General features: G+C 37.6%; 1 protein-coding gene, 1 long non-coding RNA gene and 2 other non-coding genes across 8 annotated transcripts in view; 3 read left to right on the top strand and 1 right to left on the bottom strand.

Annotated features, from left to right (window-relative positions):
* LOC107733953 (kinesin-like protein kif7) overlaps positions 1-3,812 on the top strand; it is a 36,720-nt gene extending 32,908 nt beyond the window's left edge. For 2 of the 4 annotated variants that reach the window (XM_016545818.1, XM_016545816.1), the window contains exons 16-19: positions 642-848; positions 1,304-1,502; positions 2,384-2,539; positions 3,184-3,812. In XM_016545818.1, coding sequence (XP_016401304.1) covers positions 642-848; positions 1,304-1,502; positions 2,384-2,539; positions 3,184-3,563 — 942 coding nt within the window. In that variant the 3' untranslated portion in view covers positions 3,564-3,812. Of the gene's footprint in view, positions 1-641; positions 849-1,303; positions 1,503-2,383; positions 2,541-3,178 lie in introns of all 4 variants that reach the window. The other 2 variants (XM_016545817.1, XM_016545815.1) reach the window with 1 other exon arrangement.
* Positions 3,813-3,953: 141 nt separating this feature from the next.
* Positions 3,954-4,026, bottom strand: trnar-acg (transfer RNA arginine (anticodon ACG)). The gene has a single exon. It is a non-coding gene; the product is annotated as a tRNA-Arg (tRNA).
* A 442-nt stretch (positions 4,027-4,468) lies between these two features.
* Positions 4,469-4,541, top strand: trnar-ucg (transfer RNA arginine (anticodon UCG)). Its single transcript has one exon. It is a non-coding gene; the product is annotated as a tRNA-Arg (tRNA).
* A 7,297-nt stretch (positions 4,542-11,838) lies between these two features.
* On the top strand, positions 11,839-25,738 carry LOC107733952 (uncharacterized). Of its 2 annotated transcripts, none has more exons than XR_001639039.1 (4): positions 11,839-12,399; positions 14,850-14,915; positions 16,174-16,532; positions 24,942-25,738. It is a non-coding gene; the product is annotated as an uncharacterized LOC107733952 (long non-coding RNA). The 2 variants fall into 2 exon arrangements; XR_001639040.1 differs by having other exon boundaries at positions 11,842-12,399; positions 16,292-16,532.
* The last annotated feature ends 952 nt before the right edge of the window (positions 25,739-26,690 follow it).

Raw genomic sequence — 26,690 nt, 5'->3', positions numbered from 1 at the left:
AAAAATTAACTTAAATGATTTTAGCAAATGGCTGCAATATAACAAAGAGTGAAAAATTTAAGGGGGTCTGAATACTTTCCGTACCCACTGTATATATGTATTACCAAAAAGCAATTCACATGTGCAAAATACATATTCATAAAATGTTTCACAAACACAAAATACAATTCACAGATGTACAACTGTGCACAAAAAGTCTTGAAAGTTAAAAATGTACAAGTTTATTATTGAATCTGAATCTGCAAATCATCATCCGTGTGTGAATCAGCACAGCGTAAAAAAAAACATACCTTGAAGTATATGAATAAATATGAAGAATTTGTCAAATATTTAATATTTCTCAATTTCCAAACTCAACCTCTCCTCATCTGTGTTTGATGTTTAATATGCTTGAGTTGGTTTTTGATGTGGGCCTTGTTTGCATGCTTCAGAGTTTTAGAATTATTAAAGTTTTAGGGTTAGAATATCTTAACTAACTTTAGCTGGAAATACACTATATGACTTAGAATGTCCTAATCAAATTATTGCTTTAGATTTTTAGAGCTCTTAAACTTCTGGTGTAAAAACTTCAAGACCAACGTTGTCTGCATGATGTTCAAATTAAATTTATTAAAGCTGCACTGTCCTCTGTTAAACATCAGGAAGAACGAACACTGTTCCAGCTGGACGAGGCCATCGAGGCTCTGGATGCTGCTATCGAGTACAAAAACGAGGCGATCACCCAGAGACAGAGGCAGCTGCGGGCGTCAGGCAGCATGCTCACCCAATGGGAGATGAACCTGATGGCTAAACTCGCCTACCTGTCCGCCTCTGAAACTAGAGCTCTGCTTTGTAAATACTTTGATAAGGTCAGACGGCATCTGAGTTTCCTCAAATTATCTCGTTTGTGAAGTTATAGGGTGACACTTTAGTGTAGTTGTTCGTGGTGGTGAGTTTTATTCAAAGAGGTACGATCTATTATAGTTTCCAAACGTAATGCAGCACTGAATCCCTGTTAAACAATAACAACACTTGCACGTCTGTGTTTATCACAGCCACACGTTAGCTTCTAGCCTGTGTGGTCACATTTACTCTGTTTTGGCAAATGTAGACACGTTTTCTCACATTATTTTAATATAAGTAACTTTAGCTGTTTAACACATTAGGCAAAGGCGAAGACTTGTGTAATTGTGTGATTTTGGAACAGCATGTATTGTGAAAAGCGCTTTACAAGTAAATTGAAATTTAAATATTTGTTTATTCACTTGACCTTCCACTTCAGCTAAGAATGTGACTGTTATAACGCTTTGTGTGTTTTGTAAAGGTCGTGTCTCTTCGTGAGGAGGAGCGCAGGCTGCAGATGGCTCTAGCTGAGCTGGAGCTGAGAGTCGAGGAACAGCAGAACTTGGTTGGGTGGTTGGAAGCAGCTCTGGAAAGACAGCAGCTCGAGGCAGACCGTAGACTCACCCAGCAGCAGAAGGAACACGAGAGAAACATTCAGCTACTGCTGCAGCAGTGCCGAGGTTTGAGCCCTGACTACTGCAGCTTTCAGGGATAGTTCACCCAAAAAGGAAAATGGTCATCATTTACTCACCCTCACGTCGTTTCAAACCTATAAGACTTTGGTTAATCTTTGAAACACAAATTAAGATATTTTTAAGGAAACCTCCAGAAGACTCCAGGAAACCAAAAGTTAGAAGATCCAAAAAAAGCTATAAAGCCCTCAAAAAACAAATCAATGTGAATTAAGCGTTTTAATCCTAATTCAAGTGAAGAGATACGATCACTAAATTTGATGTAGAGATTTAATTTAGGCTTTTATTTACATCTGAACAATGATTAACACACATGGAGCACATCACATTTGTGATTAAGACTGGTTTTGTGCTCCAGGGTCACATTTGGCAAACATACCAAATAAAAGCCCAAATATAAATCCATTCATCATATAAAGCGATCGTACAAGACACAAGATTAAAACCGCTTGATTCATGTGGATTCGTTTTACGACACCTTTATGACCTTTTTGGATCTTCTAAGTTTTGGTTACCTGGACTTTCACTGGAGGGACAGAAACCTCTCAGGTTATGTTAAAAATATCTTAATTTGTGTTTTAAAGATTAACCAAAATCTGAGGGTGAGTAAATGATGACAATTTTTGGGTTAAGTATTCCTTTAAGCACATTTACTAGATTTTATTTATCGTTATTTATTCTTGGTTATAGAACATTGCTAGTGTTATGTAATTCGGTGCAAAACAAGACTGAAGAACATCTGTTTTTATGGCAGCTGTAGAAATATTTCTGAACTGCTGGTGTTAAAAATGAGACAATTATCACCGATGAATTCACAAATCATTATGAGCATATAAGGTGAACGTATTGGCAATTTATTGTGGTTCCAGAGCAAATGGATGAGGGTCTGGCTGGTAGACAGCGGCAGTATGAGGGATTGATCCACAACCTCAGCAAAGAGCTGAACTTCTGCAAAATAGCCAATCAGGAGCTGAACATCAAACTAAGGGAAATATGTGGCCCTGTAAATCATGCTGGAGAACAAGGTGAGAACTGCTGTTATTCAGTAACAGTTTTTTAAATGTTTAGTATTTTAGCCAACACATTTTCATTTGTTTGTTTCTCGATATATTTTATTATTTTTCAGTCATTTTTTTTCTATGGAAGTAAAAGCAGCTTCTAAATAAAATTCTGAGTTTTCAGTTTTTTTGTAATGAATAAATAAAGTTAACTGCTTTCTTTATTATTTCTTGTACAGTTTATATCTTTTGTTGTTCAGACCTATTATTTTCTTTGAAAGTGACTCACCCAGATCTCACCCAGAATCTCTTTTTTGTTTTTGTTCCCCCCCCACTTATTACTATCAAAGCTCAAAAAAGCATAATTAAAGAGTAGTTGATATGAGTCGTGCATCATATTCAAGTTTTCTGAAGTCATTTAAGCCATTATCCACTGACCATTTAGCCAAATTCACAGGCATGAAAGCAAATTCACATGCAAAAAAATGTTTCACAAACACAAAATACAATTCACAGATGTACAACTGTGCACAAAAAGTCTTGAATGTTTAAAATGTACAAGTTTATTATTGAATCTGAATCTGCAAATCATCATCTGTGTGTGAATCAGCACAGCGGGGCTCCATTTGTTTGTTGCTTGATTGTTAAATGTTTTATACACCTTTTCTCAGGTCCAAACTGTGACAGTCAGCTTTCAGGTGCGGTCCAGGGCAGACTTACTGAAGATGCTAAGTCTACCATTGAAGCAGAGAGAGTTCAGAAGTCAAGAGAAGAGATGCGAGAGCTGGTACATGCCCCTCTTCCACCAACATGGAGGCGCTCTTCACTCCCTACGGAGGACCAGTACAGCATGGAGGAGCTCAGGCAGAGAGCAGGTTGTGAACTGCCAAATAACAAAATAATTCAACCCCGTATGAATTCCACACACTGGAGCGGGACAGCCTCTCTGCCCCTCACAAGACCACGGAGAGAATTAAGGAGACTGAGCCTCAACACAGGACCACTTCATTCCAATTCAGCAATAATTGATGTTCGGAGAAAACCAGTGTAGTTTGTACAGTTGGTATCTTCAGTATTGTACCAGTAATCCACGGTTTTCAGAATATTGCATGTCATTTTTATTGCTAAAGATTACTGATTGATTGTTAATTGTTTATTTGTACTCTGTAGTTATCAATCATCCTTGAAATGCACTTTTGATTCATTCAGTCACATTTCAAGCACTTTTTTTTTATTCAACTGTTTTAGGTTTCTGACACTCTTGGACACACTTTTAGTGAATGTAAAAGGACTTTTCTTTCATAAATAAAAAATAAAAATAAAATGCCTTCACAGAAAATAAAAAAAGACTTTAGATAATATTTTATTCAAAAATGAAAAATAAATGAACAACTAAGAAGTAAGATTGTAAAGTATATACATGATTTTGAAAAAGATCAATCGAGCCAGCCAGGAGTCGAACCTAGAATCTTCTGATCCGTAGTCAGACGCGTTATCCATTGCGCCACTGGCCCGAATGAAGACAGTGTTTTGATGGGAGTCTATATACTGTACGTATATGTATTGAAACTTAAATTGTATTAAAGAATGGCGTAAAACGTAATGCCGTCAGCAGAGATGTGTAAAATAACATCTTTAGCGTTTGTACTACGCAGCGGCGATAGCTGCGAGCATTTTTGCTCATTTTTACTAACAGCAAAAGTGTCCGATTTTAACCCAATTACAGGCTAAATAGTTTGCAGTGGTGCAACTGCCTGGGTAAACCTGAAAATTTGTCTCAAAACGACTATTTCGACGACTAAAACGTCTCGCTTCGAAAGTAAGTGATCTTTTGTCTGTGTGCGCCCTCTTCTGGACCATCTGGAGAAGTGACACTTGATGCTAAGAATCGAGCTTGCGCCCTCTAGGTTTTCTGTCGGTCGCGGTGTGACACGTGACCTGCGATAATATCCCGTAGGCCTCGTGGCCTAACGGATAAGGCGTCTGACTTCGGATCAGAAGATTGCAGGTTCGAATCCTGCCGGGGTCGCGGTTTTGAGTCTCTTGAGGATAGGCCTATCACAAAGCTTGTAATGTACCTGATGTCGTTCGTGAGTCACAAAGATAGAAATGAGCTTATTATAGGCTACACTATTTATTTAAATGATACATGGATTTTTGTTAGCAATAAGAGTTTCTTCACCAACTTATTTTCAGCACATAGTAGGATAGGCCACTTTAAAGGGATAGTTCACCCAAAAATGAAAATTCTGTCATAATTTAATCACCCTCATGTCGTTCCAAACCTGTATGAGTTGCTTTCTTATGTTGAACACAAAAGAAGATATTTTGAAGATCGAACTATCCCTTTAAATTGTTTAGCTAGAACACTTCAATATCAACAAAAGTTGTGATAATCAATGCAAAAGGTTTTACTTTAGATTTGCTGTAAATTTGCTTTGCAACTATTTGTATCGTGAAAAGCGCTATACAAATAAACCTGAATTGAATTTAAATTGAAATGTATTTACAGATAATCACAATGTGATGCTGCGTAGCCTAAAAAGCCACCAGGTGGCGGTATGACACCACACTTTAAGAGTTTCTGCTCTAGACCGCAGGAATGCGATATCTTTGTGAACTTCACCCACCGGAACGTTTTTCTGTGAGAAAGTTGATCTTAAAATAGTGTTCGAAAACAGAAGTCTAAGGATGTTTTATGTCTAATGTTTAGTGCTACTTGTTATTTTTGTGTTTTAATTTTTTTTATCAGAAGAGCAACGTAACGAGTCATTAAGGACAGAAAGTTTTTGATAAATTGAATTAAATATAGGCATAAATGAATGACAATGAAACACAGTTTACAAATGTGTAAAATCGACCTTTAATGACAAGAAAACAAAGAGAAACTGTAGATTGTATTTGTCTACTTTGGCTCTTTGTATCCGTTTATTCTGTACTACATTTATGATAGAGACTGTAGGAAATTAAGTAGCTGCTTTTTATAAACAAATTGTCTAAATGATCGCAAATTAGTGATGATTAGAGATTACTGCGCCGCCTAAATAAACGTAATTTGACATAAAAATGGGGGGAAAAAATAGTAACATTAAACCCAGCAATTGACACGTACAATACGCACTTGTAAGATTAGATTGTATTAAATAAAATGTATCGAATTTTATATCGTTTTCTTCGACCAGATGATAGAATAAAATGGTGCCGTTTCTGTGTTTGTTACAGCAGGGTGAATGATAGAGACTGTAGGAAATTAAGTAGCTGCTTTTTATAAACAAATTGTCTAAATGATCGCAAATTAGTGATGATTAGAGATTACTGCGCCGCCTAAATAAACGTAATTTGACATAAAAATGGGGGGAAAAAATAGTAACATTAAACCCAGCAATTGACACGTACAATACGCACTTGTAAGATTAGATTGTATTAAATAAAATGTATCGTGTTATATCGTTTTCTTCGACCAGATGATAAAATAAAATGGTGCCGTTTCTGTGTTTGTTACAGCAGGGTGACACGCTATCTCTAAATTTTAAATGGAAATCAATGGTAACATGTTGCCGATTACAATCCAACGCTGCAGCATATCTTGAGACTTTCATTCTATCTCTTTAAACTTCAAAAACATGGAAAATAGGACTGTCTACACAGAACTTACACAATTTTATAAATTCTTTGAAACCATTAACTGTTTGTATTTATTTGGACAGAAACGTAATAGTATAAAGCGCCTGAATCCGCGCTTGATAAAGAGAAAACTCACCGCCAGGGGTCGCTGATGTCAAGACTGTAGCTGGCACGCGTCGCATGTCCATCATTAAGCGCTGGCAAACTTATGCTACAGGATTATAAAAGGCCTTGCAACACTTGAGTAACATTAGTGCAACATCAGTGTCCACATATCATATGCTATTAGCTACAGCATTAAGGATAGCAAGCAATACGTTTTTACAAATCTTAAATATTAAGAACATGTATAGGCTATCATTAGCCCAGTTACTTGCGTAGCCTAATGTAACATGGAGACTGTGGTGTAAAATTGAGTATTTTTAGTTATTCCCATTAATCCTGTTTGCAATTTTAAAATGACAGTCTAAAAACCTTTAAAAAAGCAATGCGCTCTTCTGATATTACTGAAGGTTCATTGTCTGGTTAAAGTAATGTTTAGTGCTGCAGGTTCAAATCAACACAAGTAAGTGCTGTAACAGTGGTATGTCCAAACACTCACAGCTGCAGGGCACGACACACTTCGGTCAACAGTCACATTCATTTAACCCAAGTGACCTTTTGTGAATGAAGAGAGCGGACTCTTCACTTAAACACACTCCATTACGCGTGTTGGGGTCAAGAAAATATCAGCATTTAGTCTCCATCCGCTGTCGGAATGGTCATTCTTCTGCTTTTAGCCCAATAAGATGCACACATGAATTTGTCATTTACTGATTAATTATACATTGACACTCATATAAATGTGTGCGTGCGCGTATACCCATGTTATAAAGCTATTCTAATAGGCTACTTATAAAGCGAAGATTGCTTTTAAATTTTCTTTGTTTAAAAAAATCGATATTGTAAGAGTCATGAAAAAAATAACGAAGCCTAATAATAATAATAATAATGCAGTAAGCACTGGCGCTCATAATGTCATATTGTATACAGACAATAAGTAAATTATTTTAAACCAAATGAGGTGTAGAAATGGAGTGTATGTTTGAAATATCTGTCATGCAACATTTTTTAAAATGAAATAAAGGAATATAGCCTACAGTTGGCCGATGAGAGCAAACAGATGCAGTGGATTTCAAGAAATAGCTAGTTATTTATATAGCTGACCAGTTTCCAATTGAATCTTTTGCGCACGCTCGCGCCTTAAATTATTTATTTCTGTATACCTGTGTTTCTTTTCAAGTTAAAAACTCTATAGCCTATAATACAAGCCATAAAGTCTGAATTGAGGCAAATATTGAATCAAACCTAAATATACTGTCTGTAGCAATATAGTAGCAATATAAAATATGTAGTTGTAACATATGCAACAATAAGAAATGTAACTTTTTTGTGCTATTCTGTTACATGTTTGAATAAAAAGAATGAATGCAACAGTGGAAACCTAACAAGTCATCAGAGACAAGAACAAAACGTATACGGGAAATATCTGCTCTCCTTTTTCTCCTATAACAGTGCCATTTTTCTCCTGTAACAAACTGCATATTGTTATCAGACATATTTTTAAAACATGATTGTACTTACACTTGTATTTTGTATTTTCCGTAGACCCAGAATCAGCTTTATTGAATTACAAGGATTTTTTCATCGGTTCCAGAAGCTTCAGTATACTTGGAGACAAATAGACACATGATAACAGAGTAACAGATCGCAGTCACACAAAGATAAACGTATAGTGATTTGCCATGTAAAGGTATGTTGCAAAATTGAAATGATAAATGCATAAAGCCTACCTACATTACAAAGTTTCATATTTTGAATTGAATAAACCTCTTACTCATTTTAAAAGGCAACTATTTTAGGCCAATGCTGAAACTATAGGCATAACTTAATTCATTTTAGGTTACTATAGGAACTTTGCAACCTATAGGCGACACTCTGTCCCGCGCGCCACTCAGCAAACCCTGGAAAGCTCGCGCGCAAGAGAGAGAGACGCGGAGACAGGGAGCACGCGCGTGGGATTGTGATTGGTCGCTCGGCTGCCTGCTGCTGGAGTGACGTCACTGCAGGAGAGAACTGCCAGAGGAGGATGCATTTAGTCCGAAACTAGACTCTCTCACGCTGGAGAGAGAGAACATCACATCCACAGCGCAGGAGGGAAGGGAATGAGACAATCGCATGCAGGTTACACTCGTGCGTGGTTCCATCAAGTAAACGTTGCATCTCCTCTCACGTCCATGCATGAACACTGTGAGCATGCTTTTCAAGGGAGGAATTCCCCATCTTGGAAATTAAACTGCCTGTTCCGTTCTCTGGATGGCTGAGACGCAACATTCGATGGCTGAATCCTCAAGGACTGCGAGTTTTGAATGGAAAACGCATCGCTGAAGAGACGCACTGAAGAGTTGGGCTTTTGACTAGATGTTCTTCAACGCGAGACGCACGGGAACCTCTATTTGTCCGCGACACACGGCCACTCGTAGCTTACTTTCTGACAGAGAGGAATATGCACGTCAATTGTTAAAAGTAAGATTTTTCAATTGTCTCAATTATTTCTGCGTACTCGTATTTGTAAACGTGAATTGACTCATAGCACAGCTTGGATCCCTGAATTGTTTTGGTCACGATAACTCTTAGTAACTTAGTAGTCTATAAGTTGACTTTAATTTATAAATATATGCGTATATGTAAAAATGCATGCATATATGTACGATCCTAACATTTTACGTGAATTGCTTATAACTGACCCCATGTGACAGACAAGGCCGTGTTCGCTGGTAAGTGCATGTGGCCCTCTGTACTTTGTACACTCTCAGCAGGTGCATCTAGAATGTTTGGAACATTTTCGTGAAATATGTAGCGTGTGTATCGTTAACAGTAATATGAATAGGCGACATAGTAACTACTACACAACTAAGAAGACATTTTTACAATCATTTTGGATTATATACACTACACACTTGTATGTCTGCAGGACTTTAGCCCTTTATTAACTTGATTGTGTAATTAGTGGCGTTTGATTTTGGTAAAGCATGTTTATTGCACTACTCTTGTATGTATTTATATTTATAAATACAATTATATAGCTCTACATTTATTTAGGCTATTTGCGGACATTATAATGCATGCTTATAGTTTTTATAATACAATATGCATATACGTGACGGAAAAAAAATTATCATTTGCATCACTTAGAAACAAGACCAAATGTAATTAACAATAGATTTACGTCACATTTGCGTGAGGGAAACGTGGGTTCAGTAGACACGCTTGAGCACAGCCAAGAAACAGCTTCATAGTTTATAATGCAAAACAGAACTGTTGAAATATATTTAACACGAGTCCTTGTTAAATAAAAATAATACGAACATTATAAGCTATTTGGGTCTTATTTCTTAACTGCATCATTTTGGGGAGGAAAGTAAGATTTATATTAAACGGTGGGCTAAAAGGCCTTACCTACTGCAGTTTGCGGAATTATAACGCACGAACTGAAGATGAAATGATGCATGGTGATGTAGGCATGTGGAGGTGTGATGACTGTCTGATTGTTGGGGCCTAACGAGCCAAATGAAATGGTTAGACCTAATAATCGTCATTTCTAAGGATTATTGGTGACCAGAAGGGACCAAATCCCTTTAAATCGGATTGATGAATGGGAAGCCTGACAATAACTCCAAAGACTCCATTTGAAACGCACCCACACCGCAACTTCAGGCCTAGACTATTGTGGATTATGTCTTCACCACGTGCTGGAGGTCTGGAGAACCTCGTAAATCCATTCAACACTTGACTTGTTAACAGCATATACAGGTCTATAAAAACAGAGTGTAATTTGTTTATTGCGCATTAACCCTGTTTTCGTTCATCAGGTCGACTTTATGAGATGTTCCACATTTTAAAAAAAGTGTTGACAGGAGGTAGTTGCTATCTTTGGTTATCTAGCTGTATGAGTGTTTATCTGCCTTCATAAAGCTAGATAACCGAAAGTAGAAACGTCCTCCTTAACTGCATAGTGGACAAGTCGGGAAGCAATGATGGCAGGGAACTGCGTGAGGTAAGCAGGCCCTCTGCTCTGTGCGCTTTGCAACCTATAGGCGACACTCTGTCCCGCGCGCCACTCAGCAAACCCTGGAAAGCTCGCGCGCAAGAGAGAGAGACGCGGAGACAGGGAGCACGCGCGTGGGATTGTGATTGGTCGCTCGGCTGCCTGCTGCTGGAGTGACGTCACTGCAGGAGAGAACTGCCAGAGGAGGATGCATTTAGTCCGAAACTAGACTCTCTCACGCTGGAGAGAGAGAACATCACATCCACAGCGCAGGAGGGAAGGGAATGAGACAATCGCATGCAGGTTACACTCGTGCGTGGTTCCATCAAGTAAACGTTGCATCTCCTCTCACGTCCATGCATGAACACTGTGAGCATGCTTTTCAAGGGAGGAATTCCCCATCTTGGAAATTAAACTGCCTGTTCCGTTCTCTGGATGGCTGAGACGCAACATTCGATGGCTGAATCCTCAAGGACTGCGAGTTTTGAATGGAAAACGCATCGCTGAAGAGACGCACTGAAGAGTTGGGCTTTTGACTAGATGTTCTTCAACGCGAGACGCACGGGAACCTCTATTTGTCCCCGACACACGGCCACTCGTAGCTTACTTTCTGACAGAGAGGAATATGCACGTCAATTGTTAAAAGTAAGATTTTTCAATTGTCTCAATTATTTCTGCGTACTCGTATTTGTAAACGTGAATTGACTCATAGCACAGCTTGGATCCCTGAATTGTTTTGGTCACGATAACTCTTAGTAACTTAGTAGTCTATAAGTTGACTTTAATTTATAAATATATGCGTATATGTAAAAATGCATGCATATATGTACGATCCTAACATTTTACGTGAATTGCTTATAACTGACCCCATGTGACAGACAAGGCCGTGTTCGCTGGTAAGTGCATGTGGCCCTCTGTACTTTGTACACTCTCAGCAGGTGCATCTAGAATGTTTGGAACATTTTCGTGAAATATGTAGCGTGTGTATCGTTAACAGTAATATGAATAGGCGACATAGTAACTACTACACAACTAAGAAGACATTTTTACAATCATTTTGGATTATATACACTACACACTTGTATGTCTGCAGGACTTTAGCCCTTTATTAACTTGATTGTGTAATTAGTGGCGTTTGATTTTGGTAAAGCATGTTTATTGCACTACTCTTGTATGTATTTATATTTATAAATACAATTATATAGCTCTACATTTATTTAGGCTATTTGCGGACATTATAATGCATGCTTATAGTTTTTATAATACAATATGCATATACGTGACGGAAAAAAAATTATCATTTGCATCACTTAGAAACAAGACCAAATGTAATTAACAATAGATTTACGTCACATTTGCGTGAGGGAAACGTGGGTTCAGTAGACACGCTTGAGCACAGCCAAGAAACAGCTTCATAGTTTATAATGCAAAACAGAACTGTTGAAATATATTTAACACGAGTCCTTGTTAAATAAAAATAATACGAACATTATAAGCTATTTGGGTCTTATTTCTTAACTGCATCATTTTGGGGAGGAAAGTAAGATTTATATTAAACGGTGGGCTAAAAGGCCTTACCTACTGCAGTTTGCGGAATTATAACGCACGAACTGAAGATGAAATGATGCATGGTGATGTAGGCATGTGGAGGTGTGATGACTGTCTGATTGTTGGGGCCTAACGAGCCAAATGAAATGGTTAGACCTAATAATCGTCATTTCTAAGGATTATTGGTGACCAGAAGGGACCAAATCCCTTTAAATCGGATTGATGAATGGGAAGCCTGACAATAACTCCAAAGACTCCATTTGAAACGCACCCACACCGCAACTTCAGGCCTAGACTATTGTGGATTATGTCTTCACCACGTGCTGGAGGTCTGGAGAACCTCGTAAATCCATTCAACACTTGACTTGTTAACAGCATATACAGGTCTATAAAAACAGAGTGTAATTTGTTTATTGCGCATTAACCCTGTTTTCGTTCATCAGGTCGACTTTATGAGATGTTCCACATTTTAAAAAAAGTGTTGACAGGAGGTAGTTGCTATCTTTGGTTATCTAGCTGTATGAGTGTTTATCTGCCTTCATAAAGCTAGATAACCGAAAGTAGAAACGTCCTCCTTAACTGCATAGTGGACAAGTTGGGAAGCAATGATGGCAGGGAACTGCGTGAGGTAAGCAGGCCCTCTGCTCTGTGCGAACCATACAGCCAGTTTAAACAGCTGCTATGTAAAGTAATACGATCGTGCGGATAGGTCACACAAGTAATGTTTCAGGCTGCCATTTTAAATGCACCTTCGGACAGGTGCACGTTTTTGGACTACTGCATCAATTTTGAAAATCTACTGTAGTGCCTTAGTTTAAAAAAATCAAAAGGGACTATATTTAACTTGTGTTTGACTATATAAAAGAGCTACAATTTATTACATTAATGTTTTTTGCTAAATATTAATAATTGATGTTGATTTACTCAACTGTTTTTTAAAGTTATAATTTGACCAGTTCAGTCAGTGTTGGTTTTGATGTCAAAGGTTTGGTTTAGTCTGAGAAATAATGAAAAAGCTATGAGAAGAAATGTATTTTATAAAACATTTAAACGACAAAATTGCAATGAAAATTCCAAGGGAAAAAATAAACAGCAAACTTTTACTTTTATTTAGGCTCACAATCAAATTAGTAATTTGTTGAACTATTTTGTAGGCTATTTTAATGTTCACGCAAACGCTTTGGCAGTGTTGCGCTTTGTTAACTTTGCGTTGGATAAGTTCATAAACTTCCTAGCTAGTTCCCAAACTCTGCCTACTTCAAACCACCAGATATCTTTGCCTCAGCCAGGCAAAAGCCATTGCTGCTGATCCGCCTGCTTTTATTCAGCGCCTGACCCGCGCGCATGAGGCCTGCATTTAATGCGCGGGAATTGGATCTCATAGCTGGAACTCGATCTTAGTTTGATCCAGAAGGGAATCCATGAGAATTTCACAACTAGTCGATCACTAATCGAAGATAAATGATAAGTTCATAAACGTCCTAGCTAGTTCCCAAACTCTGCCTACTTCAAACCACCAGATATCTTTGCCTCAGCCAGGCAAAAGCCATTGCTGCTGACCCGCGCGCATGAGGCCTGCATTTAATGCGCGGGAATTGGATCTCATAGCTGGAACTCGATCTTAGTTTGATCCTGAAGGGAATCCATGAGAATTTCACAACTAGTCGATCACTAATCGAAGATAAATGAGCGCTTAAATAGTGTTGAAAATCTCTCCTCTCAACACTCACTCGATGACAAATAAGGATTTCTGAGATGATGAAAAGGTGAAATCGTTTTTGTCACATGTCCACACAATGGCTTCCTTTGTGTTGGTTTTGATTTATCGACAAAAGGGCTTAAAAATATTAAGAATTAATATATAATCTTGACATTTTAAATCACTAAAGATGTTCTTTTTTTACAGTCTCTAGACAGTTACTAGATATTTTTGACATGAAGTCCCACAGACTATCCTATATTTAAAACTTGAAAACTTGTAAATTATAAAAGCTGCATATTTAAGTAATTTGTTGTATACATTGCATTTTAACGTATCTTTAAACAACTTCGACATTCAAAAAAGTGAACGTGACGTCATCGACCCATTCGCAGTAACAACTATTAGGCAATGACATCAAGCTGAAGCAGCTTCGTTATGATTGGTCATATTAATCTGGCTGTACACATCAAAGATGAAGGCATGAGGCGGAATCTAATGCGGAATGAAGGCGCTTTTTTTTTTCTTTTTTCTTTTTATCCCTGTGGTTTTTAGTGACATAAGACGTAATTGTGAGACACCAACCCTATAGTAGGCTACTGTAAAAATTGCTGAAAATTATGTAAATATTAGTTGAAAATGTTTAGATCTCAAAATCATTAGAGGTGTAAGCGCCTTTGGAGCTTCGCGTCACGCAGAGCCACACACACACACACACACACACCAGCCTGTGTGTTACGAACTCTTCAGTAAAGCATATATTAAAAATACCGTATCCTTAATTTATGATTATATTAAATATATTAAATAAATATTTATTATAGTGACACAATATTAGAAACCAAATGAAATTCCTGAAGCAATCACGAAAAAAAAAATCATTGGCATGTGCTTAAAATTTAGGTCAGTTTAATCTGAATTGGACTCAATTGCCTGGCTTATTAGTCTTTGTTTTACTGCTGTATGGATAATACAACTAAATACACAAGATGCATACTTTTGTTTTCAGATACAGAAAGAATGGTGTATAAGCTTTGAGTGTCAATTAAACTAAATGAAGAGAAGAGGAAATTATTGATAATTACAACTTGAAAAGAAAAAACAACTAACAAAGAAATGATAGAGAACAGAAAATAATAATTTTCATGAGCTGACTGAGCAGATTTTACATTCTCTATATTTGCCACGTTAAAAAATGTTTCACATGCCAAGTGTGATTTAAGGTGCGAATTCGGCCTTGCTTGAGCTTTTTAATTCAGTGTTCATTATCTGGCTGTCATTTATGTGTTTGTAAATTTTATCAATAATTTAAATGTAAAACTGAGATATTCTGATTATTGTCTATTCCTGGTGTCTTTTATTACTTCACCTCACTGTAGGCTCTCAAACTGCAGTGTCTTTGTGATAGACCAGAGGACTGGAGCTAAGGGGGAAAACGCCATCTGGTAAGTGCAATCAAAGCGTATTACACTGCAACATTGTAATTAGAACAATTAGTTGCAGAGTTAATCTGATTCAAACACACAGTAAATCATAAAGTATATGCTAATGAATTCATGCACTTGAAAGGAGCCAAATGCAAATAGTAATCCCCAATCAAGTCCAAGACACTATATGCATGACATGAATCTTTCATCAGAAAATCTATATATCTGTTTCTATCCCTCTCTCGCCATATATCGCCATAGTCATAAAAAGCATCTGTTTATGGTTATCTGACCTGACCTGTTTTCCTGTTTTTGCATATTTGTGTATTTAAAGACACTAATATAAGTTTAATATAAGTGCACATTTGTACCAGACTCCAACAATTTCTTTACAGTAAAGTGCAGATCATAATCAAAAAGTTTTTCTTAATCATTCTATAGATAAATGTTGTATTATGATGTGTGGCGTATGTTTATTTGTCAATTCAAATCATATCAGGCAGACATTGTGCAATTCACACAATATTAGCAAATGAGTAAGAAAAGGGCTCGCTATGGCTGTTAAACATAAAACATAATTATCTCATAATTATCTGTTAGACATTAAACATAATTATCTCGGGAAATAGCCCTCAAAGCATCAGGCTTGACCTGTGTAAAAAGAACGAAAATAAATCTAAATCACAATATATATTTCAACATGCCAAGGAATCTGTGGTTAGTATGACTGCAGGACATTAGGCCAAAGGCTTCAATGCGATAAATGATCGGAGAGAGGATATTATATGTCTGTCTCCATCTCGATAATGATAAGAATGTATGGGCCACTATCACATTGCATATTACTTTATGTAAAATTAATGTGAGCAAAGAAATTCTGTCATCATTCATTAACAGTGATCTTTTCCAGCTAAACTGGTTACCTAGCACAATTGAATAACGGTTATTCAATGAAATTATGGGTGGACAGTAATTGATGTGGGCTGATTCATTATACCTTCACAGTGACCAATTGCACAGCTGGCTATGAGAGCACAAAAGCCGGACGTTCATGCCTTCGCACGATTCGTGTTGAGCTAACGCACAACTACTTACATTACTAATACCAGGGTTGTCTGAACGTGGTGAAGTTACTTAGCATGACACGGACAAGAAATTATAGTCACCTGATACTGTTTATATCATCCAAAGAAATAATATATAGCAGTTGCCATGACATCTGCTTTGGCAGTGATAAAAGGGGCTTTTTGTCCTTTATTTTCTTGTTTCCCCTTAGCAACTGCCAGCCATTTACACTGCCTTTTTGGAGCAAGAGGGAGAGAGGGAAAAATGGTGCAATTGTCCAAATGAAAGAAAAGAAAAATAATAGTCAACCCTCATCCTTCTTCTACCAGCTCCCCTCCCTTCTTCGTCAACGGAAGCATTTAGTGCCATCTGTGCCCCCGGAGAAAAGAGGAAAAAAAGAAAGGAGTGAGACTCTACATCCCAAGTGCCAATGGGGACAAAGAGGCTGCCAGTTGCCACGGACCACCAGATGCTGGAAGACTGCAAGTCTGAATGAGGGGTGTGCTTTCAGGAAGCCATCTTGATGGAGAAGCTGGCTGCTGCTCCCTAAAATGGCTGTGTTGGCATGAGGTAAGCTGCATCGATGCCTATATCAGACTAGCTGCCACGTTATTGTGTCCGATTTTAGCTCCGCCAGTGGTTGCCAGGTCGTTTGAAACGTAAAGCAAACGAATTGGGCGAATGCCTACACAAAACGTCTCTAAAAAACGTGTTTTGTGGTTGCTTTTTTGGCGGCGTGAGATTAGGCCCAAATCATTTTCTTTAAAAAGAGCTATCACGCTCTCATCTTTCCTGACTAATTAGAAAATATCCCCGTTATCTATATGCACACGCTCAGATATGCACAAAGACCTTTTGATTTGTAGCGAGCTTTGAAAGCAAATGAATCCCTCCTGCTGCTGTATACATATTTTCAAATGGAAGAGAATGAAAGTAGCTATGAATTCGTGCTCTTACCACATTAATTGACTGGAGGTTGGGTTATGTGTTATAAAGGACAAAACCGTGCAACGAAATCCATGGTTCAATGACGACACAAAAATGACCACAGCAGATTTTCAGATGAAACCAAAAAGAGAGAGCTGCTTGAACTCACTCGAGAGTTAAGTTAATTGACATACGGCATCCTCTTGACCAAAGCAACAGAGTCAACCTGAACTGAAGAGCACTTTTGTTTCTGCTGCTTAATGATACACCAAATTACTGGCACGAAGGTGCCAAGTGCCCCTCACCAGCTTACAATAGCACATACGCTGCCCTGCCCAACTTTAATGTTAGAAATAGGTCTGCAGGCTCTTACACTGTACCGTGTTTTTAATTATGTTTGGTGAAATTTTAAAACAGCCACAGTTTGTATCATTAGCTGGTCAAGAGGCGAGAGGTGCAAAACATCACATTGCTCGCTCGGTTCACTCGGATGTTGCGTGGTAAATGGAAATTTACGCAGGCCGCCTGGTTGCAGAGAGCTGTGTGTTATGTCATTGAAATGGATGTAAGACACTGAAATGCACTTCACAAAGGTGACTGGTTGCGTCATAATGGATTGCTGGTGATATGCAGAGCTGTGCTGGTGCGTTTATTGCAGAAAATGATTAAAATAGGTGGAACACAGAAACATATTTGCTCTAGGATGACAAATTTGCTTTGCTTTTGTGATGTTCCCAAAACAACACGAACGAATAGAGCGTAAATAATCAAAATACATTGAAATGCGAAGACGAGACAAATGATGCGTCATCTACTGAATATTTAAAGCCACTGAATCCCCCTCGTAATAACAGAAAACCGTTTTTGCATACTTACTGAGCGTGGAAACCCTGTGTGCCTAAAAGACATCCTTGTCCATAAATGAGCTTTTTTAAAAAGACTGACATTTTATCCTAAAAGAGGAGGCCATCAAAAAAGACGTGTAAAAAAGATCACTGATGTACGGAAGGTGCCCGTGGAGCTTACAAATAAAGGAAACAATGATGCAAGTGCCTCTGTTAATGAAAAAGACCAGACAAGCTCTGCATATTAACATAATTGCATAGGAACAAGCAGAGAGGACTGAGCCCCCAATTAAAGGCACAGCGGCGCTTTAGCAACGGCAAGTGGCAGCATTCTATATTTTGAATGTTTATGTTCAAATTTGAATGCCGACTTTGATGCTTTCAAAGCAGAAAAAGACTTTGATGTTACTGTTGTGCTTGTGTTCTATCTGCCTTTTCTCTTGCAGAGAATTATACATGCATTCTAGAAATTTCCGGGGATAAATACACACACAAATATACAATGCAGAAATTTGTCCATTCTGAATGCAAAATATAATTTTTGCAATCTATATTAAGCAGGAGCATTTGCTTTCTCAGTTTTGCATATAAGAGACAAGAACAATCCATGTTCATATTTTTAAAAGAAATAGCCAGATGTTTAATAATTTAGGATGTTTTGTGAGCCTGTAATAGACAAAAATAATAATAATTAAGATTATACTACAACACAAAGCTACAGATTTAAGATTTAACACCGCACATTTGTCTCAATAGATGTTATTATATTATTAATATATGGAAATGGTTTCTCCATCTACATACAGAAGAAAAATAGATTTTTCAAGATGATACAAAACTGAGCATCTCTATTTGCAACCCAACACTCTGCATACATTTTAAACTCGTCCTTGGACAAAATAGTAGCCTAGAAATGAGAGACTGTACCTTTAATAGAGAATTTCTAATTAGGCTGTGTATCTTGCCGTGAGGGGGAGGGGTTTCCTCCTTCTGCATCTCTCAGGGTTTTATGTAAAAGACCTTCAATGTTTAAATATCTCTCATACGGACCCAAAACTCATTTTATACCCTTGATCAGAGAGTCTAATGCAATAGTGTTACACAACAACACTGCATTTGCCCAAATGGCGCATAATGATAGCACAACTGTAGATGGTTTAACAGCAAATGTTAACAGTGTTTACAAATGTATAGAAGCAAGAATAAATGTTCACGTTCGCATTTGTGTGTGTGTGAGTATAAGCGGTCGAGCAGGGGGAGTGGATGCTTGTCAGAGCATAATGTGACTGCTGCAGAGCAGTGGCTGAAAAGTGTTAATTATGCCGCTTGGCACGGTGCCAAACCCATACCAGATTTTTCCAGTTTTCAATATGCAAATCATGCGCTGAACTGTGTATTGTTTTTGTGGTTTACCAGTTCTTTGTGTTTTCAGCCAAACAGAATGCGCACATGAGTATTTGAGTCAGAAAAACGAAATATTTGGTTTTTTCCTTTCTGCATCAAGCAAACACAAAAGCTATAGAATAATGCACTGCATTGCTAAGAAATAATTCCAGTCTAAATTCATACAAGCCTATATGCATGAATGGAATTATTTGAAATAAAATCTAATAATTCAAATGTAAAAAAATTTTTTTAATCCTTAGCACATTTGGATTACTGTCTATAGCTCTCTCTGGTACCAGTCCAACGTAATGTGCTTTATGGAGTGGCATATGTAGATTTTAGGCATGACTGTGATTATATTTTTTCATGGACTGAAAAGGGCAATTCCTTGAAATGTCTGGTGTCTGGCACAATAATCACGTCAACACAAGGTCATTTGCATGTGTGTGTATGATGAAAAATGTGTTTTCATGTCTGTGTGCAAGAAAGTCAATCAGTTTCAGTGTTTTTTTTTTTTTACACAACTTCTCCTTACACATATTCAAGCATCAATAGCAACACCACAAATGATGATTTGTGATAAATAAGGAGCAAACTGTCAGCTGTAGTCTCTTTGTTGGTAAACAGTTTGATAGTGCCCACATTATTATTCCAGACCCCTCTCCTCTTCTACAATGGCAGCATTGTACGGCGAGTACTTGACGTGGGTCCGCGGTCCCCCCTGTTTCCCACCATTGTCTGTACGGATGAAGTGCCAGAGACAGTGGAGGGTAATAAGCTGAGAAAGATGCTCAGGCCCAGACAGAGCCAGATGCCTAAATTAGCACCAAAACCCTAAGAGACTATCCTCAGGGAAAGGCTGAGGACGGGGCTTTATTTCTCAGGCTGCTTCGAGAGTGTGTTAGCAGCACTGCATGTTTGTGCTGTCAGGAATTGCGTGAGCATTTGCACAATCATGTGTGCTCGCGTAGTAGGTGCACTCCTCTCTGTGACATATTTTTGCAGTGCCTGCTAGAGTATCGAGTTGTTATCGAGTTTAAATCGTTAAAGGTCAATGCTAATTGATTAATATGAGTGTGTATTCTAAAGTGTAGCATTTTATATTGTATATCTTTTGTCTTAGTGTGTGCAGTTTAATTATTTATTGTATTGTAATTATTGTTGGCTCTTTGACGAATTGCTTTTGTATCCAAAGCGACTTGGATTTGCAAGCATCTGCTAAATGCATAAATGTAATGTATTTGATGCATGATGTGCATTGCAAAGTATTTATGAATCATAAAGTTCTGTGTATATATTAATGCATTTTGCATGTAAAAACAACTTGAGTTGAATTTGAAGGACAGTTTGTTCCTCGCCCCCTTCTGCTAGGGCACAGCAGTTGGGCAAGCAATTAATTAAAGCTCCATTACAATATATTACCCAGTAAAATGGAGGCAGTGATACAGAAAACCACAGAGAAAGTTTGCACTGGGACAGCAACAGTATTTCACAGCAAGCAAAAGGTGAATCACAAAAAAAGGTAGGGTGAGATAAACAATTGACGTTAATAAATACGCAGATGAACAATAAAATATCGAGGAAACGTGTGTTTGGCAGAGAATAGAAGGGGTGGGGGAGGGCTTTTACTGTCTGGCTCAGTCTGTGGCCCCATGTGGCAGTTGCTGCAGCTGGCATGTTAATATCAAAGGCCTATGGGAGGTGGCTATCTGGGAATATTTGTCTGGCATACTAACAGTTTTCTCCCCGTCATATGTCATCTTTATGTCCAGTGTTATAGGGCTTCACATATTTATTTCTAAAAGCCAGCACTGTGAGATTTCATTTCATGCTCTTGTGATAAAAACTTAGTGCCAGATTAGATTTGGAAACATATATGACTGCAGGGAGAATGAAAGCTGCTATTGCTTTCTGAGAAAGTTCATACTTGTATATATATTTATATCTTTCAAGTCATTTTTAATGCACGCTTTACCAAAGATATCTCTTGAGGACAAGTTGAGAATGGATCGTGTTAATGAAGACACTTAACAAGGGTAGACGAGTTACGAATCGCTTTCATAACTAAGAAATGAACAGTGGTGAGAAATGACTCGGAAGCATCTCTTGGGTTCGTGTTAAAGACCATTGTGTGTTTTACGGTAAAATTCCCCTTGGATACCTCAGCTGTCGATCTCGTCTTAATCTTGGGATAAACGCGATTATCCCGCGAAGGGTTGTTCTCAGCTTTGTATCAGCTACGGGGGAGCTTTGAAATTGTTTCCCCCACCCTTTTCTCCCCCTCCTTGGACGAGTGGCCATGAAAAGCCTGGGATTGAGATTCCCGAGCCGGACTCTGGCTGGAATAACATGCAGCAAAAAGAACCACAGTCAGCAGAGTGGTAGATCTAAACTGATCTATTAAATGCAAAAGGTAATCCAGAGCCACAATGGAGATGTTAGGATCACAGAACTACACGGCATCTTAATCCAGATCATGAATTTGAGAGATGGATGAAAGTAAAAGTACCTTAAAGGGACAGTTCACCCTGAAATACAAAATAATTTACTCACCCTCATGTCACTCTAAAACTGTATGACTTTCTTGTGCAACACAAAAGAAAGTAAGATTGCCTTTCAATATATATATATAATTTTTTTTTTTTTTGTGCATGTATGTTCAACAGAAAAAAAAAAGTCATACAGGGTTGGAATAACATGAGGGTGAGTAAATGACAGAAATTTCATTTTTGGGTGAGCTATGCCTTTAAGTGGGCTTTTAGACTAAATCTAAGCATATAACAAGTACCCCTATGTGACTTCAAATCAGTTTCTATGACAAATGCATTTTTTGTTCCTATTATTCAGGTCTATGCAATTAAAATCATAATTTCTGTAAGGGGATAACCTTGAAAAAATGTCACTTTGGAAACCAGTTCTTTCAAAGACTTTTCTTTTGTTGATAATGCAGAGTGCTAAAGATGAGGTTGGAGTGACCTGACCAGAGTTGCGTTGAAAAGTTCTGCCAATGTAATTTGTAATAAAGCAATAAAATAAAAGAGAAGATGGGACTTCTCTGCAAATCCTTAAAGCACTCACAGGAACATCAGTAACTGTATCCTGGAGGATGCGAGAGCAGAGGGCAGTACTAGGAATTCAAGAACAGGAGAGTGGAGACCAGGGACCACTTAAACCTCCATCATGGTCTCACCATTATAAAAGACCTTGAGATATAATTATCCTCACTTTGTAGCTTACCTTCGCTTTTTGCCCACTTTGCATCCTAATGAGGAGAATTACAATCACTTTTAAAATGTAAATAGAAGAGAATATACATATACATTTATATTGTTGAAACATCATAGTTTTTTGTTAGGTTTGCTTTGAAAAGTCTGCCATTGTTTACTTACAAAAATGTTGTGGTCCAAACAACACTGGACCCCTTTGACTTTCATTGTATGGCCAAAAGACATTTTTTATCTTTTTAAAGGGGTCATATGACGTTGCTAAAAAAGAACATTATTTCGTGTATTTGGTGTAATGATCGTCGCAGTGATTTGGTAAACAGCCCCCCTCCATTCTAAAATGTCTAGTCTACTTCCATCCCATAATCCTCCTCATTGCAACTCCTCTAGGAACAATATTTGTGGCTCTTGGTAAAAATGATTGTAGGCCTTTAGGTTCTACAGTGTGAATACACTTTCCTCAAACAAAGATAATTGGAATATGTTTTACAGGAGTTTTTCTACTTCAAAATGGCACATTTAATTCAGTGTGTTACATTTTCTCTCTTTTTGTTTAACCTTTAACATCCATGGAACCTTTCAATTACACAAAAGGTTCTTTATAGAGGAACATTTTCTTTAGAATGTTATGTTCTTCACTCTAAGAAACAATGGTTCTTTTAGGAACTGCTCACTGAAAGGTTCTTTGAGGAACCCAAAATGGTTCTTCTATGGCAGTGATCCTCAAATCTGGCTCGCGAGATCCACTTTCCTGCAGAGTTTAGCTCTAACCCTAATCAAACACACCTGAGTTTGCTAATCAATGTCTTCCGGGTCATTAGAAAATCACAGGTATATTTGTTTGATTAGGGTTGGAGCTAAACTCTGCAGGAAAGTGGATCCCGTGAGCCAGATTTGAGGATCACTGTTCTATGGCATCTCTGCAGAAACCCCATTTTGGGACCTTTATTTTTAAGAATGTTCTTTATTGGCATCGATGGTTTCATGAAGAACCTGTAACATTTCCATTCCACAAAAGGTTCTTTGTAGTAGAAAAAGGTTCTTTTAAGAACTGTTCACTGAAAGGTTCTTTGGGAAACCAAAAATGGTTCTTCTATGGCACCGCTATGAAAACCCCCTTGTGAAACATTTATTTTTAAGAGTGTAGTTCTTTGCATGATGAGTGGACTGTTGCAACGATATTAGTAACGTAATATGATTGTTTCTACTATAATCAACATAGTGGTGCATAGTGCTTTAGAATGTCATGGTGGGCTCCGTTCCCATTACAGTAGAGTGTGGTGAGAACAAGTGTGTGTGTGTGTGTGTATTTTCTTGAGGTCTCATTCAAGGCTGAGGACGAGAATTGAGAATAAAAGGCCAGTGATTTGCATAAGCTGCATGCTGTCTGAGGGTTTTGGGAAGGCGGTGGGAGCTTGAGGGAAAAAAAATATGCGGGAATATATAAAAAAAAAAAGAGACAGAAAGAAACCACACATTGTAGAGGCGCAGAAAGAGAGAGGGGGCTTGAATGAAGCAGAGGGTGAAAATTGACAGAGAAAAGGGTCTTGCCAAGTCTCCTGCAGGGATTAAATTGTCCATAAACCTCTCTCTATATAATTTGGGAAAACTGGTAATGGCGTTGATACACATCGTACACAAATTCTAAGGGTGACGGGGTATAGAAAGGATCCGCACCACTTTTGGAAGCAAATAAAGAATGAGGGATTGTAAACAAATATGGTCAATGCATGTAAAAGTGTTGTGTTGTATGCATTACCCATCGCTAGATAACCAAATTTGTTTTACTGACTGCATTATTTGGAGCAATATAAATACTCAAAATTATCTCAAAATGTCACCCTCTTTAAAACTATAATGACCACTAAGCTGAGTGAATATGGTGATGTTGTGAAATTGCCAAATAACACACACAAAGGACAGCACAGCATTACCCCAAACTGCAATTTAGATGCTTGATTGTTCTCATTAAAAGAAACTATTGGAAACGCCACCAAAATGGACTCCAACCTTTCTAAAATCTACAACATTTAGAATATTAGCAGTATTGCAAACCCATAAATCCACTTCCTATTATTTGGGGTGAAATACAAGAACAAAATACTGCTGAAAATGATGTGTTTGCATTGCATTGTGTTTCAGTTTTCATAGCAGCAGTCACTGATCGATAATTCTAAACACTTTTCCCATCGCTAGATTTATCAGGAATGGAGTACAGAAGATAGCAGGGTTGTCATTTGCATTTCAGTCAATCAGATATTTTCAAGTTGACAGTGGAGAGACATTCAAGACATCACAAATGTCAGTTTTAGCACAAAGGATTAGTTTTGGAAGTATTTTTGTTTTCCTATCAGAAACGTAGAAAACAACTTCAGAAAAAAAAAAAACCCCAGACATCCCTTGTGACCATGCAACTCTAGTTCTTTGGATCTATTTCTAATGTTAACGTTAATATGGTTTTTCATTTCCACTATATTGAATAACACTACACACACTACCTTCACATTGTTGTTGATGCCAGTATGTTGTCTTTTTGACATTTATGTCATAACAGCAAGCCATGTCATATTAATCTTTTTATTTTCCTCTCTAACCAGGCTCCTGGCAATAAAACTCCCATCGTTGTCATCAGCTGCTGGAGAAACCAAGGCCATCCTGCTATGTTTGAGTCAAATGGTCAATCACATCACCTCAGGAATCCAGCGTCCAGCATCTCTTCCAGATGGTTCGCTGTGAAAATTTAACAAGCAGATGAGAGACGATTTAGAATGTGCACTAATTGATTTAACTGGGTGTCTTAAAACCTTGCAGACAATCAGTAAGACTGGATGGGTGTGTGGATTTGGGCTGTTCACCCAGTTAAATCTTAGATGTTAGAAAATGTGTTGTACAGTCTTATCAGTGCTATATAAACTGAAGAGAATAATGTGCCTTAATGTGTGAAAAGTTTACAGTGAAAGTTGTTGTTATTGAAACATTTCAGTGCATGGGAATTTGCGATCCCTATTTTAAATACTAGTATTTTTAATGTTAGTCATCCATGTTTCATGTTATTATATTATAAAATGTGCCTGTTTCAGTTGATGTACAGGAAATTGGTTAATCCAGATATTTTGTATGGCTACTGTATGGTTTAAGAATTATGCTCAGTTTCTCTCTGCATTATCATTTGTCTGATTATGTGATATGTGAAACAAACTTATTAAACTGCACAAATAAACAACATTAAAGCACTGAGTGAATGATTGTTGACACTGAAAAAGCCATTTTAAGTTATACCCTGTATAGAAATGTACTTTAATGGGAGGTGGACGTCAACACAGCTTCACATATAGTGGCCACAGGCTATTTTGTAACCACCTACTTCAAGACAGCTTGACAGCTCATAGTTCTGGTGCTCCTGTCAGCACCTTGGACAGCACATAATAAGCAAGTGTGGAAAATAACTAGCAGTGAATCACCTCTCTTATTCATGCAGAAGTCATAAAAAATCAAACATGTGCTGCTCTGGTGTGAGTCAGCGCAGTGTGCTTAAGGTGACGTTTGTGTTTTTAATCTGTGGGAAGGAGATCAAACAATTTCATATAATTCTGGGATTTGTTTGACTAGCAAACACTCAAGACACTGCATGTCAATGATTGTTTCCATTTACTGAGATTATATTTGAAGCATAGGCTACATAAAACAGAGAAGTTGTCACGTTAAAAAATTATCAAAAGATTTAACATATGAAGTAAGACATTATTTTGAACCAAAATTGAGAGTTAATTTCTATGCCTGAGCTGGAATACTCATTCAACACATTGACAGCTGATGAGAAATATACCTGGTGTAAAACACTGGTTAAATTACATTAAGCCATAAAAAAAGGATTCACACACCTCTCAAGTTAAGATGGATGTCTATGACAAATCTGACAAGATTTAATCTTCAATTGAAATTTGATTTTAATGGGTGCTTTTCTTTCCTGCGCAGTTCCAGAATCACAAAAACAACTGAAGAGTTTTCACTCTCGAGTTTGTCAGTGAATATAAATGAAGTGCAAATTATCGTGTGCTCTGTGAGCACGATCAAATCAAACGTTTATATCTTGTAAGCCTCAAATGTGATATGTGTTCAAATAGGCCTGCTTTTACTTGGATTACTTTCAGCCAATATTTAACTTAATCGGAATTTGAATATTCTGTTTAAAATACGTCTCTGTACATTTTTAAATAAAATTCCCATTCTGTTGCTTCGTTCAGTTTTTGTGGAGCGTACAGAAGACGAGCAGATCATTTTTAGAGTTTAAAGAGATTAAAAAGTTGACGTTCTCAATATAATCTTACCAAAATATATTGCAGACA

The sequence above is a fragment of the Sinocyclocheilus rhinocerous genome, unplaced genomic scaffold, assembly GCF_001515625.1.
Source record: "Sinocyclocheilus rhinocerous isolate Xijiao unplaced genomic scaffold, SAMN03320098_v1.1 scaffold760, whole genome shotgun sequence".
Classification (NCBI taxonomy): domain Eukaryota; kingdom Metazoa; phylum Chordata; class Actinopteri; order Cypriniformes; family Cyprinidae; genus Sinocyclocheilus; species Sinocyclocheilus rhinocerous.
Note: the sequence above shows the minus strand (reverse complement) of the source record. Positions and strands in the feature narration are given on the sequence as shown.